This window comes from Strix aluco, chromosome 8, assembly GCF_031877795.1.
Source record: "Strix aluco isolate bStrAlu1 chromosome 8, bStrAlu1.hap1, whole genome shotgun sequence".
Lineage (NCBI taxonomy): Eukaryota > Metazoa > Chordata > Aves > Strigiformes > Strigidae > Strix > Strix aluco.
In genome coordinates this window covers 19,018,453-19,036,350 of record NC_133938.1, presented here as the reverse complement: position 1 = coordinate 19,036,350, position 17,898 = coordinate 19,018,453, and the positions used below count along the sequence as shown (strand labels likewise).

The 17,898-nt window shown below is 39.4% G+C and overlaps 1 protein-coding gene across 3 annotated transcripts; it reads right to left on the bottom strand.

The window, feature by feature from the left end:
* On the bottom strand, positions 1-17,578 carry EPHX4 (epoxide hydrolase 4). Of its 3 annotated transcripts, XR_012624144.1 has the most exons (8): positions 17,290-17,578; positions 14,458-14,543; positions 10,864-11,021; positions 8,607-8,735; positions 6,427-6,530; positions 5,363-5,511; positions 1,728-1,831; positions 814-936 (listed from the first exon to the last, which is right to left on the bottom strand). XR_012624144.1 is itself a non-coding variant. In XM_074832489.1 (7 exons), exons 1-7 carry the CDS (start codon positions 17,530-17,532, stop codon positions 702-704), a joined length of 1,104 nt encoding a protein of 367 aa, XP_074688590.1. In that variant the 5' UTR covers positions 17,533-17,578; the 3' UTR covers positions 1-701. The 3 variants fall into 3 exon arrangements, 2 of the variants coding, with proteins under 2 accessions (XP_074688590.1, XP_074688591.1); XM_074832489.1 differs by lacking the exon at positions 1,728-1,831 and having other exon boundaries at positions 1-936; XM_074832490.1 differs by lacking the exons at positions 814-936; positions 1,728-1,831 and adding an exon at positions 981-1,252.
* Positions 17,579-17,898: the final 320 nt, after the last annotated feature.

The following is a 17,898-nucleotide window of genomic DNA, read 5'->3' as shown; positions in this document are numbered from 1 at the left end:
GGGAGTAGTTTAAGTTGCATTTTATTAGACAGAGGTGGATTTGATACAAGTTGTATCTTAATTTTCCATTCTTCTTGTTCAGACATGTTGAGTGTACAGGTTTCCCATTTTTTAGTCAAGAAAGAAAAACACATCGCACAAAGCAGCTGCATTCAACAATACAACAAGATACGTATCATTATTCACTTGAAGACTAGAAATGTGCCCAGAAATTTTTCAATCATTCAGTATGCTAAAATATAGATAATAAAAAGAGTTAGTTACTGTTTAATGGTAAAATACATTAAAAAAATTCAGGCGAATCAAGAATGAAAACACATGACTTCCTTCAGTATGGCACCACTCTATTGTTTCATTATAAATTTGTAAAAGGCACCACACATTAAAACTGTAAAGCAAGGGAGAAAACAAAACCAAGCAACTTTCCATTATTTTCTTTCTGTACAAAGACATATATATCTTAAGGCAGGTGTCTTTATGTGCAAAATACAAGTATACAGATAAAACCAACGTTGGTATCATATATTCTCATACTCACTTCTTTTAGCAGTAACATTGGTGTCCAAATGTACAGTACATTGAAAACACTTTTCTCTAACAGAGCTCAAAATAGAAGGCAGGCTGGAAATATGGCCCTGGTAACAATTAGTTTTTAAATCTGAAGAGCTTTTATGTAGACGCCTTAAAACATGTACAAAGAGTCATTCTCTTTTTCTTGTTGTCTCCTCCTTTAGAAAGGTCCATATCAACTTGTTCACTATGTCAGGCTGATCCTGCTGAAGCCAATGGCTGGCTTCAGACAAAATAGTTAATCTGAAATGATTTTTAACATAAATCCGTGTAATTTCTGCCATCTCAACTTCCATAAATGCATCTCTTTCTCCCCATAACAGCAGGGTTGGCATGATGACTTCATGGTGCTGCAGAGGTAGGCAGCTTTAAAAATAAAACACACTTACTTAGGTCTTATTTTAACAAAAAATCACCAAGACCAATTTCAGTCAACTTAGCTTTTCAAATGAACACAATGAATCTCATTGCAAGCTCTCTAGGTTCCAAGATATCTTCTACAATACCAAGAAAACACTCCTGTGACTCAAAGTCCTTTAATTGTTTTTAAGGATGATAAAATTGTTAGAAGATACTTCTACTCTAACTTGTCTGTAATCAGCGGTTGATTGCAACAGAGGTCTTAGTTTTGGAACATGAATGATGCTTCAGCATGGTGCACAGCTCAGGAGCCCCATGATCTCTGTAAAACGGAATGCGGAACATGGCCAGAATTTTGTAGGTCAGTGGCTTTCTCTTGGCTGATGAATGCTATGGCAAGTTTCTGAACCTGCAATATTTACTGCAAGTAGGTTTTAATGAAATATGATGCTTTAAATCATTTAGATTACGGTGTTCAAGGCAGATAGCTACCTGAGTAGCCAAACGGCCTTACCAAAAAATGGTTGTCCAGGAAATGGAAGGCTGCCATTTTTGGACACTACAGAAGATACCAGCTAGAGTGTTTCAGACCTACTCAAAAGTAAATATCATGTAGTACAACTAAAAATGAAAATATTTATAGTAAAAAATATTCTATAGAACACTGATGTCTGAAATGCTGAACTGAATTCAGTTACATTCACTCATCTATGAAATTCGTGCTAATACTCCAACGGCATCAGAGATCCCTTTACAGAGAGCTACAGTATGTTTTTGAAGGCCTTGGACTTACATACCTACATCTGTATGCAGTGAAAGAAAACTGTTCCTTAAAAATCTGCTTTTCATGGAGTCATAGTCTCTTTAAAACTGCAACATCACAACCCAGAGCTTTGGCAGACTAGAAAGCGTTTAAAGATAAATACATTATAAGACATTTGAAGAATACTTTGAAGAAAAGCCCTTAGAAAGTAAAATGTTAATAAAAATTATACCACCACTATCACCTATTTAAACTTCTAGTAAAAATTTATTATTTTGTCTTAATACAATTATTTTAAATGGAATATTTTATAAAAATTTCCTCACATTAAAGGTAGACATTAGGAAAGATACAAGAAAGAAATGAAAGACTATTTCAACATAAACCATATTAACCCACCAGAATTTATTTCAGCTCATCTATTTTAGAGATGCTGAAAAATTTATCTAATTTATGCTTCAATTGTTTAATGTTAGCTACATATTGTAACAGAGTAGCTGCGGCAATTCAAACCAGATTCCATCTGATCAGATAAAAATCTTTATTGTTTTAATGCTCTAACATTATTATTTTAAACCAGTAATGTACAAAAAAGATTTTCTAAACAAACTTTTACAACATACTTAAGTGCTAAGTTGAAACTTAGGAGTTAGTTCAGGGACTATGCTCTGTAAAAAGGGAAAGAAGATGGCATGCATTAGTTTAAAATAAGAAATGGAGACTTTGAAGACATTCTTCCTCTCTACTTATACATAATGTCAAGAAGTATTAATAAAAGGTCACTATAAATAATTATTTAATTTCATTTTGATTGATGAATTAGGAAAATTCTTAAAATGGCTTTCGTAGCAGTGGATTTAAAAACTCATCTTGCAAACAACCTGACCTCACCCACTGAACCACAGCTTATTCACAGTATCAGTTTTAAAAATTGATAATCTGATTATCTGATTCAGTGCATTTAGACTAATCTCTACCTTTTAAATCCAGTATCCTGGATCTCTTCACTATTCATATGTGTATTTTTTCACTACTGTAGGGTTTACTATTTTTCTTTTATGTCTAAGTGCCTTGCAAAATTTGTAGCTTCACTTTGGAAAACTCTACTAGGCCTTTTACACAAGCTACATAGATAAACAACCTGTCATTTTTCATTGCCTATGAGCTACAATATATTTCTTTTTAGTCTGGAATATGGGACACTATATTATGCCTGAAGTTTCTAGAAATCTCCTTTACAAAGATTAACATGCAGATTTCACATTTAGACAGGGAAGTTCTACTCATGAAGTTTAAGTCTTTGAAAAAACAGACAAACCTTCGTACAGCCCTGTTACACAGTTCTTCTGTAAACAAACAGTGAAGGACTTCTTAATTGCTGTAAGAGAACTAATCCCATTTTCTAAAAAAATTGACATATCAGAAGAAATTCAAGCTTCAACTGCTTACCTATCTCTCTTAACTAAGCATGATATAAAAATGATTTTTATGATACTTTATGATTTTTATTCCTAAAGTGTTTGTATCTAAAGTATAGTGAAGGAATGACTGCTGTGCTTTTTATACAAGGATGTGTTGGTGATGGATGGAACTATGTGATTTCAATCATCTCTTTGGAAATAACTTTCCAGAAAAAATAAGCTCTGAAGAATGAAATTCCAGGTTGACAGTAATGAGTTGGAAACTTTTAACACATAGGTCACCAGTGCCAGCCCACTGGGAGTTACGGTGAATACAAGTCATTAGCATTGGAGTGCTGCTTAATGGCTTATATGAGAAGTGAAAATTTCAATCCAGTTTTAATATTTAATGATTCACATCCCATAAGGTGCGACCATGAGAACTGGCGGCAAGAACTGAATGAGCTGAAGACTAATCTTTTCCTTCCAGTCCAAAGCCTGCTGCACTGTGGCTGATAGCACCTAAAATAATATTCTCTGAATTCAGTACAGGTGTACTTTTAGTAGAAAAATAAAGCAAACAATGCACAAACACACACACATGTACAGAGGAATTAATAGCTGAGAAGATACTTTCTGATTAGTAACTAATACTAGGTTTTTTTGAGCCTGAAAAGGCCTGAAACAATAGTTTAAACATACACAACTGTTATATTCATCTCATTTGAATCCCATTGCAATTCAGCTATCAGCTATCACAGATATTTCACTATTATTGTCAGAGAAGCATCTGGTTAATGTGCATGCTCACTGATGCGAGGCACTGTGGCAAATGTAACGAACAAGGCTCAGGGCGCTCATGCCTCTCTAGCTCCTCATTAGCCCTACCCCGGGGGCTCCTGCAGTGCAGTTGCAGAGGGCCAGGGAGCTGTTGTGCAGCCACACAGCTCCCCATCGCCCTTGGACATCCCAGCTGATGTCATCAACTACTCTCTGCATAGCTTTAAGTATACTGTTACCAGCACAGCCATCTTATTTATTCCCCATTGGTGTCTGTGCTTGGTGTTATCTTGTTTAGAAGAAAATATACCATCTCTCTACTTTCTTGATCCAGTTTTGTTTCTTAGCCTGTACAAGACCTAGCTCAGATCCCTGTTTTCCTCCCAGTATTTTCCTGCTGACTGCTCTCATGACAGTGACAGCACAGAAGGCACAGAAAGCAGTAAAGGTGGCATCTAAATTTAGACCGGGGAAAATGAAAAGTTAATCTACCTCAAACACTTATTGTCTTAAGTTTAGAGAAAGAAGAGAATGGTCATTTTTAAAGAATATTGGGAAGCTAGTCTTGTGTTAGAGAAGCATGCAGGAGATTTAGCAATGTTGAAGACTGGAGGCAGTAAATGAAAAAAGAGTTGAATCCTACTCTTCTTGGCACAGTCCTTCAAGTTGGGGCTGTAAGTCGTAAGTAGAGTATATGCAGAGTTAAAAGACCTTCTGGCCCTGTTAAGTTTTTGGTAGATAAAAAGGGGGCATCAGTCTCTAAGGCCAAGCTGACTCTTTCCAGAAAAGTTAAAACCATTAGAAAACTGCTTGAGAAAATAAAATAATATTGAGCTTGCAAAAATATTTCCTATTATGATACTCTCAGTCTATGTATGCTTCCTGCTGTATGTGCTTACTGCTGCCAGTGAGTCTGATGAGACCAATGCAGGAACAACAACTACAAAAACCCTGTTAGTTTTAGGATTAGTTATGAAAAACCTGCCCCACCTTTTAAAAAAAAGCAACCCAAACACAATAAATTCAAGTCAGACATGCTTTTGTAAAGTTACAAGTGAGGGTAACATACTTGGATGCTATACTATCTAGTAGTATTATCTAATAATAATCTCTTCATAGATATTATTATTAGATAATATGAACTGTAATGCAAACAATTAATTGATGTTAATTTTGTAAGTATTATTTAAGAGATGGATTTTGGTGATTGCCATGGGTTCTGTGAATGAGGAAGGGTCTTTGCTTTATTAGATTTTGAAATAACGATTTTCCTTATCTGCACTCTGGTTGTTTCACCGTTTTGTGTGGATACCGCATACAATTCACTGTGCATCACACTGCTTGACACTGAATGCATTTGTTACCTGTTGAAACTTTAGAAACAGATGCGCATTTTCTCCTTCTACTTTAGCGGCAGAAGATGCAATAACATTTTTGGCCTCCAGGGGTCTCTAGAATATTTTACCTTGTTTCAGAATGTTATACTGACCTGAAAATATTTCTGTAATGGTTAATGGGTCCAGTTAATGCTCCGGGTTGTGAAAAGACATAGAGATAAGCTTCAATATCCTCTGCTGTTAATCTGCAGCCTTTCCTTCCAATTCCAGTGGCCTGGCTGGTAAATAAACTTTTCAGAACCTACAAAAGGAAGCATAAAAAGCCACCACATAAGATAGCTAGAAAATGTGATTTCTCTCCTTCAACAGGACACATCTTTCTAAAATCTATGTATACACCTCTTAGGGTATAGTGAATGGTTTAAATGCTTTTTTTAGAGACCTAAGTGTAAAGCATACGGTAAAACTATTTCTGGTATAACTTACTTCAGAATAACCAAGCCCAAGTTACTCAGTTCTGCACCCTGCCCTGCCATCAGTGACAGGCAAAGGAGTGCAGGCACCGGCTTTCCTTTGGGATGGACCCTGGCAGCTGACAAGGCGGGAGGGAGAATGCTTCAGGATCTCCCCTGCTTGCTGTGCCCTCTGTGCATGCAGCACTGGGAGCTCTGCATTGGGCTGTACGCACCGAGGAGGATGCATGCCTGCAGCTGCTTCTTCCCTTTATATGCTTGGACTTAGTTTTTAAAGTTGTACAAGGTGCTGGCCTTGGTGGTTCCTCAGGCAGAATTAATTGCCTGGCTGAATTTGATGCCCAGACTCCCAGGCTGCCTGCCCTGTAGAAGGCTCCACGGGATAAGAGGATGTCCCGCAGCACACAGGAGCTTCAGATAAGTCAACAGGAGTTCCCCTGGCACCAGATGTGTTCCACTGGCATGGACAGAAGTAAAACCAGCTGACAGGTAATGCACTGTAGTGCTGGATGTTAAAGATATGTACCTGAACACCTCCCAGAAATGCACAAGCAAGAGTTAATCTCAGAGACTCTATGTACTAATACCCTACTTTATATAAATATATAAAGTTTAAGAAAAAAAATCAGAAAGCTCCGTATTTTTTCCAGTAATTATAACTACATCAGAAGTAATCAACGTAGGTGGCAATTCTTCCATCACTCACAGTTAAATATATAAACAAGAGCATTCATTTTGCTCACCTTGAAATCATTTACTGTAAACATGAATTCAGGAAACCATGGCATTTGGAAAAAGAAGTAGTAACCAGATTTAATCAATTGTGATGGATGTCGTAGAATGTATTCTGAAACAAAAATGTCCATGAATTAAAAATGAAAACTGATGACTCAGACAAAATTACTGTTAATATTACTATTTTTTAAACTTAAAGGAATGTTTTAAAAAATATTACGTTAGAGCATGCTATGTGACAAAAGATGATTATTGTTTCAGGAGTAAGTATATGATGTGGCCATTAAAACATACTTCTTTTATATGTGTTAATAGAAACAGTCAGCAAACCACAAGCCTGCCAAAGATTAGGTGAGGGCAGTGACATTGGAGAGTTTAATCACATGATAGGTTTTCACTTAGAGATCTATTTTTGTAGCTAGCAATTCTACAGCAATTTTTTCAGCTGTGGAATAAGAGGCATAAATACAAGCCTTTAAGTATTTCTCTCATCAAAGATGTGATTCACAGAAATCTGTAGATGATAATCCACTTACATTCTAAAGACAGCACCAATCCTGTTTACAAAAGTGCAGAATTTTTCTAACAGTTGTCTTCTGGGCAATTTCAAGAACCATAATCAAGATTATGCAATGTCACTTTTTAAAGACATTGGAGCATATATAATAAAAGAAAATTATATAGCCAACTTTGCATTAAGTATTTTTTTTATTGTAATTTTGTGTCTCCAATGAGTTGCAAGAGCCATCACTGACATTAAAATATCTAACTTCCTCAAAGCAAGCACAGAATGTATGCAGGTACTAGGAAGATGCAAATTCAGGAAGGCAAAACTGCACTCCCAACACAGGAGATCTCTCTGAAATATTCATTCTGATAGTGAATAAAAATGGGTTTTAAAACAAAGTAGATTGAAGCGTCAGCTATCTTCTAAGCTTTCGTATCTTAAACATTCTTAAATTGCATCACCCTTTATATTTTTCCTTAACGGACCATCATCAACGCTGCTCGCCTTACTTTTCTGCACAATTTATAAACCGTGTATTTTCATTTAATCCACAGTAGAACAAATTTGATCCAGGGAGACTTTATGAAGCTACAGAACAGATTTTGTCTTTTAAAAAATATGCAAACACCAAGAAATACTGTAATAAAATGTATTTGTCTTCTATACAGCCTGGCTACTACTCTCGGTGAAAATACTGCAAAAAGCTTCTGCTCTCAGTGAAAATACTGCAAAAAGCTCCTGCTTGCTCAGGTGGTGGTGAACAGACCTTTCTTGGGGTAAGTGAGGCTTAAACTATCTCACAAAATGTTCTTTAATATCTTAGAAAGGTGACCAAGAACACTGTGAGAACAACATGTGTGAATGGTTCTGATTCCATGGTGGTGTAAGGTCAGATTTACATTCAACTGAAATGAAAATTAAAGCTGCACTGAACATTCTTAACTATTTCTGGGGAAATGAGATGAATTTTAAAATGAAAATAGGGTAATGTCAGCAACTGAAGAAATTAAAATTAGTGAGATACTACTTTCATTTTAATTACTGAATGTTGATCTTATCCCTATGAAATGTTTTGTAATTCTGGGTAGTAGACAAGCTCAAAGCTATCACACAACAAATTCTGCTAGTGCACCTAAATCCTTGTTTCAACTCACTACTAGTACATTCCTGAGCCTCTAGTAAGTAGCCTGGAAAGGCTGTCTTGTTCCAATGAATATTGTACCAGATCATAAATTGTCACTTGTCACCTAAATTAGGATTAAATTCTAATGTCTGATTCACATTTATACAAAGGCTGTTTTATGCAGATTTAATAATGCAGTGATGCCTTAGCCTAGGTGTAATGCAATATACACCTCTCTGCAGGGAATTTTATCCTGCCAAAGTGGTATAAAACAGATTACTGTATATGAAAATTATGTTTGTGGACTTCCAAGGATTAAGAACATCAGTAAGTTTGGTTGCACTCCCACTTCTTACAATAAATTATTTCCAAAAGTTAAATACTTGATACCTTACCGCTTCATAAAATACAGTCCAGATTGTGAGAGGCACTGGCAACTTACCTACTGAACATCTAAACAGGCAAGTAGTTGGTTCTTCTTTAGCAACCTCAAAGCAAACACAATCATAATGAAAATGCAGACACTCTGGATTAACAAAGACTACTATAAAACTCACCTGTAAACACAGAAGGATGAGGAAAATTAACCACAATCAGCTTAGTCACCATTTCAGGGTAACATATAGCCACTAACCAAGCGATCATTCCTCCCCAGTCATGGCCAATCAACACACACTTGTTGTATCCTACCACATAAACACAGATTTGTGCTTTTATTTCAATGGAATTTGTATCCATACAAATTATCACATACAATAAAATCATTATTGGGCAAAATAGGTGGTCCAGCACATTTATTAACTATTTAATACTGCACTACTTCCATTACTAATGGCCAGACAAAATAGTGCACTGCTATAGTTAAAAAAATAACAAATAATTAAAATTATTTAATTACACTTTAACTATACTACCTCAATGTCAAACTAAAGTCACTCGGTATCCAAATGGCCACCCTGTTCACATCTTGGCCAGTGCAGGGTCAGATATAGAATTCAACTTGCAGTCATTATAACGCATGTACATGTGTCAGAATTCAACTTGCAGTCATTATAACGCATGTACATGTGTCAGAATTCAACTTGCAGTCATTATAACGCATGTACATGTGTCATGTTTAGGGAGTTAGGAATTTGAAACTGCACACAGAAAGACTGAGCAATCTCCTGAGCCCCCCCTGAACAAAACTAAACCTTATGAATTTCTCTGAATATGGGAGGTTATTTAAGCACTGAGCAGCAACATTATGCAAAAAGTAGTCATTATACTTAATAGGCATGTATATATAGCATATATATACACACACAGAAATACACACATTTATATACTTAGTAGGCCTGCAGCTTTTCTCCATATGCTGTTTTGATGGCAAATTTTAAAGTTCTCAGCATTCACATACTTATGCTTCCATTGATAAAAATAGTAATTTAACAGCAATAAAAGGGGGGAGGAAAATCATGACTAAGTTTTTGAAAGCCTAACCATTCCTCCTTTAACCACTGCTGGAATACATACTGTAGTGTCAGATACCATCACCTTCCTCACTGAGGACTGTAATGTTCAGCACATACACTACAAATGAAATGCACAGAAGTCAAACTGTTTAGAATTTTGACATATATTTGGACACAGTTGTCAAAGCACCTTATAACCTGTCTTGAATAGAAATCTTTTGGAGCACTTCAGATATAATCAAGTAGTCCAAAAGAATTTAACGTGGGGCTAGAACAAACAAAGATAACAAGCCTCAGAAATACCTATTCAAAAAAAAATTAAATCCCTATGAAATTGAATTACGATGAGAGCACTTCTCAAGCATAACCATGGCATTACCATGGAGATTAACACAACCAGCAAAGGTTGGAAAATGTAAACATGGTGTGGAGACTGCCTGCCCAATCTTTTCACAATATTCAAACATCACAAGCAAAGCAAATCCTGTATTCAAACCTCAGAACTGTAATCACTGCTTTACTATTTCTTCATATGAAATGCAGTAAGTTGTTTCACTGTCCCTAGAGTATCCAGGGAATTAAAACAATTCAGAGAAGGACAGTCTAATCCTGTCTTGCTATTGGTATGGAAGCGAAATACCCTTCACTAGGTGTTAAGAGTTTATCACCAGAACAGCTTTTGCTTTGAACCGAACCGGAGGGGCAAATTTTGCAGACTCGCTTCAGCTCTAGACAGTTACACTGTGTATTTGCCACAGGGAGCAATGTGTCCCTTGTTCTCCCTTCTGTTCTCGCTGTTGTATAAGACAGAGTGATTCAGCTCTTGAGAACTGACTACTGTGCAGGAGTAGTATTTTGGGATTTTTTTTTTTAAATTCAGCAGATGTACTGTCATCATCTTTATAAAGCCCACAATATTTATTCTACCCTGTTTGTGGAAGAAAAAATGTCACCCGATTTAAATCCTTTGGTCTTCAAGGGCTATTAGATTCTAATTCAGAACATTATCCACTAAGTGCAATGGTTAAGAGTAAGCAAAGACCTTTTTAGGGAAGAAGACAATAGGTTTGTACTGCTGGATTTCACAGCCCATAGGGAAGATTTTTTTGAAACTCATGACAGAAAATCATCTTTACATATTGTTTATACCAACATTCACATCATAATTAGTAAACAAACCTTTTTCATTGATCATAGTCCATAAAACGAGTATCCTTAGATTTATATCTGTACATATCTGTAATGTGTATATATTAAACAGAAGGCAGTTTTTTAAAAAATCAATGCTAGATCTTTATGGGGTTTTTGCCAGAAAATCAAGTAATCATTGAGCTAAGTAGTTTGTGTTCTACTAACGCACCCAGAGACTCCAAAATATCCTTTATATCTGTTATCAGGCAATCTAACTTGTAATCTTCTTTGTGAGAAGGAGCATCTGTTTCTCCATAACCTCTCAAATCCAGGGCCACCACTCGATATTCACTTTTAAATTCCCGCAACTGATGGCGCCAAGAATACCTAACAAAGGGGAAAAAAAAGTTGGAGTTATAAGGTCAAGCAATATGATACCAAAATGCACTCAATGCTTTTGCTCTGAAATAGTTGAGAGTAAATTAGCATGGCTTTGTTTGTAATGAGATTCTTTTTTCTTTCTGTGGTATGCTGATGGTCCTTTGTGGCTACAGTAGTTTTGTGCTCCCTTCCTGAATTCCCCAGGGAGGAAGTGCAGCTGCCAGAAGGGGGTATGGCCAGAGCCTGGGTGTTTCAACAGTTCCTGGAGTCTGGCATGGTCCCTTTGCTGCAAAGGAAGCAAGCATAAACCAGAGCACACAGAGGACTAGTCTGTTTTATCCTTGGAGCCATAGTACCATCAAAAAAGTAAGGTCTGAAAAGCTTCCTCTTCTCCCTTGCTTGCTTACACACACATTTTGATGGAGTAGGGAAACATGCCTCAAGGCATGTGTTTGATTTTTTTTTTTTGCTTTTCAGAAAAGGAATGTCAGATAATTCAGACACTAAATAAACCAAAGAAAGAAATACAATGAATAACAAATTAACTTGGTGAAGTTTTTATTATGTACACTTTCATCTGTTGTCACTATACTACCAGAATTGTTCCAGAACAATTTCTCAACGTGTTGGTACTGCACAAAGTATTTCACTGCTTGTGTTTCTATGGAAAAAAGTGATAACATTACACACATTAGAAGACATAAAAAACTAAGAACTCAGGCAAAGGCCTGGGCTATTCCTCATTCTGTAACAGTACGTAGTGACTACATGTGTGTTATGAAGCAAAAATAACAACACAATGGTACGTCTCATCCTGCGAGAACTACCTGCCCTTCAGCTGTTATTGAAACCAAGTAAATTTCAAAATAGCCAGTACCAAGACAGACATGGCCTTATCTTGTACTGTAATAGAAAGATATACGAAAACCATGATCTTTCTAGGTATATATAATAATGGCTGCATCCCTCTGTGCTAGGATCTAGCTTTTACTTCTGCTCATTTCAACAGTCTCAGATAAACAATGTATAACATTTGGATCATCAGCAATCTTAAGAGCAATGCACAGAATTCTACCTAAATTCAAACTGTGTCCGTATCAGACCATTGGCTCTTTCACTTTAGCTTTGCCTCCAGCCTATTAGGGACTTTGAACATAAGTAATATTACAGTAACACTCATTAATTTGTATTTATATAAACAGAACAGTCAGAACCTTTTCATTTCAGTGCCACGTAATGCAAATACAAGATACAGCTGAGATCTCCAGGAATGAAATTTTTAAAGGCATTATACAATGACTTGGCAGCTGAATTTGCCATGGTAACTGTTGTAGCTATTCTATATCCTTCAGTAAGAAGAAACAACGAGGCCCATAAATAAATAAACTATTTTTGTTTTCAGAAAATGTCTACTTGCTATCGTCATCTTCTGTTTTCACAACAGTCCATCAATGTCTGACCTACCAAATGGGTAGGTTTTATAGTCAAAGAAACCCTTTCACCACGTATCAAGTATAACTATTGGACAACTGCTTTGCAAGCAGAATTTGGAAACGGTGAACGCTTTCATGTTCATAAGGTTGAATCATGGAAACTATTTTGTGACTTTCCAATCACGTTATTTCTAAAAGGCAGCCTGTACAAAATTTAGCAGCTCACACACAAGTCTAACAGGTACCCAGCTGTCTCAACACATTATGCCCAATTTCAAATATTTTGTCTTTCCACAACATTTATATTGATTTTCAAGGTTTTATGCATCTAAAGCACTTAATGGCTCTGGTGCATTATATTCTTAGGTGATCTTTCATCTTCAGACATTCCCAATCTAGGGTCAGTATTATCTGGTTATAGTTCTCCTACTTATAACCCTGAGATATTTGAAGGCAGAGGATTTGTTACAATTAAGAATTGTAACTGTGAATCATATCTGTATTGGTTTTGTGGGTTTTGCTAGACAAACGATACAAATTTGATGCTGCTTTAAATCTCTTAAATCGTGATTATTTTATCTTGTGCTCTCAGCACAATCTCTATTCTTGCATAAAAAATTCTTCACTGATTGAATTAACAACCAACATCGGTATTGGTAGCGTGACTATTTTATAGACTACTGGCATGTAGTCTTCTTTTTAAAAACAGTTATGTAAAATATGCTATTGGTGGTCCCAGTGACCTATATAACAGTTTCTTATTCATTCCTTTTGAATGGTCAGATAATACAATATATTAACTGTCACTTAAAGTGTGACTCACCATTCTAAACTGTAAGACTGGCTTTCTGCTTTTTGAAGATGTTATACTGGATCTCAGTAGAATACGTATATAAAATGCTAAATTTTCTGTTGTTGTTCTCACTGTGGGGGAAATCAGCTGTAGTCTCAGCTGTCTTACTGTGTTAGAATATGCGTTACGCAATGTATGCATAAATGTTTGTATAGAATATGCACCCCCCATCTAACTGTCTTTTTAATCTAAGTTTACAGTTTTAATCCTTTTAGATAGCAATTTATTATTAGAACAATCTACTTCTTTGAAAATTTATCTTAAATATGACTTTCTACCATCATCCTCAGTATCTACAGGAAATTGCTAAGGGAAGAGAACTGACCTCTGTTTTAACTGGGTCAATTTATCATGGTATGACCCGAGTCCAGCTTGAAAGATCACAGTTCCAACAGTGGACCCTAGCTCCATATCTGAGTTTAGAAAGGAAAAGTATCATTTAACTCGCTGTTTAACTTCCCCTGTTCCTTATTCTTTTATTGGTGCAATGTCTGTAAGCCATGCTTCACTAGTTAAACCTGGCAATGACAGCCTGAGCAATTTGGTTAAATCATTAGACACATGACTGCTTTTCATTGTTATAAACAAACATTTAGGATTGGGTTTGATTCATCATTCATCTTGTGATGAACTAATAATAGAACCTTTTTCCCTGAGTAGCATTCTGAAATTAGGCTGCACAATAGCCTGTAGAACTCACAGTTCTTCCCCTCGCCCAGTTAAAAATTAATGTATAGTGTTTTTAATAAATGCAGCGATCCATATTGCACTTAACATGTAATGGATCCTTATTTTAACACCCTCTGCTATAATTCATAATTTTAGCCATATAGTACAAATGGTATCAAACCAGGAAATTCATTAAAAATGAGCAGTTCCTGCCCCCAGTTTGAAGAAAAGTGTACATACTTGGGGAAAAATGAATTGACAATGCAAAAAAGATGGCTGGTTTGCGTCAGCCTGCAGGAACTTTTTTGTGGATGCTGCAAGTTCCAAAATGTTTCAATGGTTTGTTCTCTACTGAAACTTCATGCCGTTAGTTAGTATTCATAAATACATAAAACGGATCACACTGGGTATACTTAAGCTGAGATGATCACTCTTGTGTATCATAAGCAGCCTCTTTTATACAAGAAAAGCACGTTGGGAGTTTTACCAGAATTCTGGAAAGCCATGAAGCAGCAGCATGAGTGGTTTACCCCTTTCGCCAGCAGCCACATAGTGGAATCTTAACCCTGAATCCTAAAATGAGAGAAAAAGAAGTGTGTTTTTATTGCTGCATTGAACTGCTATACTGGGATTTGAGAATGAATATGGTTTCAGACAACTGTCTAAGAAACAATATATTGCTCCTGAAAAAAAATATAAAATTGTCAGTTTTTGAAGCTGAAGTCTTCTGTGATTCTGAGATCAGTTATCTGCTACACCCCGGCAATGCTGAGTATCCCACACCTGGACTGCCACAGCTTCTTCCAGGGAGGACCGGCTCTAACGCATGTCAGGCTATGTTGAGGATGTGCCAGTTCAGCCGTGAGCATGCTAACATGTCCGAAAGAGCACTGCCTGGCAGTCACCAGACTAGGAAACGCAGATTACTGTCAAAGCTAGCACCTTGATTTCACATGGAGAGCAGTCATGTGCTTTATGGAAAGACTTTAAGACATATTATACTTTAAATGCACCTTCCATCTTTCAGTTAGTTTGTAAGATTATGCAACTATTTAAAACCATCGTGTTGCCTTCTGGCACTATAAAGGACTGCATGGATTCTTAAGAACCAAAAGCAATCAAAATTAAATAACTGGAAAGCAAGTGGTTTTTGCTTGGTTTTACTGTTCAAGGTTTCAGACTCGCTTCAGAAAAGAAAGCCTTAATGTTATAATCTTCTTTCCGCCCTGTCTATAGTCACTATTTCTGAGGCACCTTTTAAGAAAATGGGTCTTATGAGAATTACCAGCAGGCAAGTTACTTACTGTTAGCAGTGCAGAGGCTGAACACTGAAATGCCATTGAAATGAATGAATGTACACAAGCTTACATTAACTCAAGGTCAAATCCAGTAGAATTTAAACAAGCTGAAATGTTGACCTAGAGCATTTACTGAATTCTCGCACAGAAGTGGATACAGAAGTTGGGAAAGAGTTAGCCCACAAAATACAACATGCTGTTTAGAAGTCATGTGAAGGAAACAGCAGGAAGAAAGGTTGTACAGCTCCTGAACGAATGTCAGAGCCTGCACTGTCTCTGCTATTTTAAAAAGGGAAGAAAACCCCCATGTCTTTGCTGTACATTAAGAGCTTGTATCACGCCAAGGATCACAAACAAATACAAAAAGTTCTTCTTGCCAGAGATGCTTCAACTTCTCTGAGTTACCTTGGCATTGCTAAATCACTAACCAGCGACAAAGCCATTAACTTACGTCTTGATTCTTGAAAGGGCTCTGAAGAGGGAACATCTGGGGGTTTTATACTCACTATGGATATAATAGGGACTTTTGCTCAGTTCTGCCCAAAATTACACTCATATTTCTCCTCTGGGATGCCAATGAAGTTGAAGTCCCTAGAGGTAAAAATAAATCCCTAGTAAATTTTAGGGCCATAATATCATCTTCACCATTCTCCCTATCGCTCTGCCTTGATCATTTTATATTAAAGAAGTTTCTCAGTTTCATTCCACGGTTTCTCTTCTCAAATTAGTGAGTAGTGGGTAAGCCTTCCTCCACCCTGCTTCCTTCAGTTGGTGTTCTCTAGGGATTTACCCTCAATCTTTTCATTTTAACGTATTTATTGCTCTTAAGGACATCCCCTTTACTCATACAAATTCAATCATCACTTGTATAGCAGCAGTTTAAATGTCACATGCCCCAAACTAAGCCCACCCTCTACCTTTTCAGTTCCTCCTGTCCCCTTTTTCTGCCCCCCCAAACAGACATAGGATGTTGCCATCTTTTCTGAAACAGACTTTTTCTTTATTCTGTTGAAATCTGTACAGATCTGTACAATACATGCATTTGGAAAGTGACACATTAGCCTGCTGTTATCCAACGGCAAGTTTCGTATTTCCTGAAACGGGTGATAGACTGTCATACTGACTGCAATTTGATTTGCCCCCAAATGCTCTTTTACTGCTGTCATACCCCTCACTTCCCCAGCAACCCGTTCATTTATTGCTTGGTGCTACAGGAAAAAAGAATGGGGCATATGAGTAGAAAAGCATGCACATGCCTCTTCATGATGTTAGAAAAAGAAAACAAGCCAATCGTGAGCAACTGAGAGGCTCAATAATTCCTATCAGTACTGCCTGGCACAAAACCATCTGCACAGAGAACTGAGGTCTTTGTGCTTGTTTTACTCAAAACAACACTTGACAAAATTTGCTGTGCGTTCTTTGCTCACCTATAACTACAAAAGAAATGGAGCTAATACAACTTCATTTAGAGCATGTGGCAGAGGAGCAGATCACAGGGAGAGGTCTAAGACAAGGATACAGATTGACTGGGGGCTGTAAACGGTGCAACCTTAGGGACAGGGCTTACCTCTTTACATTTTCCCGGCGACCCTGATGCACGAAAGATGCTGCCGGGTGCCACTGGGCAAGCCGAAGGTAACAGCGCGGCGCAGGGGAAGGTGCGGGCAGCGGCGGGGCACGTATCCGCACCCCGGCTGCGAGAGGCCCGGGGCCGCCCCCCGAGCCCCCCGCACCGCGCCCGGCCGGGGCCCGCTCCCTCCCAGGGCAGCCGGGCCGGGCCCGGCCTGCGGTCCCCCCCGAGCCCCCCGGGGGCAGGCGCCGAGATGCGCGCAGGTGTGCGAGCGCGCAAAGCCGAGCGGGCACGGTGCCGCCGCTCAGCCACGCAGAGGAGGGCCGGCGGGCAGGCGGGCGCGCAGGCAGGCAGGCAGGCAGGCGGGCGCGCAGGCAGGGGTGCCATGCAGGGGAGGGACCCGCGGAGGGGTGCGTGTGCGCCCCGCCGGGCCCGCCGCCCCCGCCCTCACCTTGATCCGGACGTAGCAGTGGGTGCCCAGGGAGGGGTCGTTGAGGCAGGCGGGGGGGTTCTCCCGCACTACCCAGCGGAAGGTCTCTCCCGGCCGCCGGCCGATGCTCCAGAGCAGCCGCAGCCCGGCGATGCAGGCGCACACCCCGCAGTAGCTGTACACCAGCGCCCAGAAGAGCAGCGCCCGGGCGGCCACCACCACCCGGCGGGCAGGCGGCGGGCACGCAGCGCCGGGTCTCGCCATCGGGCCCCGTCGCCGGCCCCGCCGCCGGCCCCGCCGCCCGGGAGGGGCTCGGAGCGCCGCCGCCGCCAGGAGCCGCCCGAGCGGAGGCACCGGGAACGGCGGCGGCGCGCCCGCCCCGCGGCCCCCCGCGGCCCTCGCCCCGCGCCGCCGCCGGGCACGGCACCGCCCCGCCCGCCCGCCCGCCGCGGCCCGGGCGCGCTAGGCCCCGGGCGGGCAGCGCCGCGGGGGCGGTGGCGCGCCCACCAGCTCGGCCACGCAGGGCTCTTCGCGTCCCCGCGCTGCGCCCCGGTATCGCGTCGTGAAACACGGAGAGACCGTCCCCGGAGCGAAGGAGCGCGGCGCTGAGCCCCGCGCGCTGCCGGGACC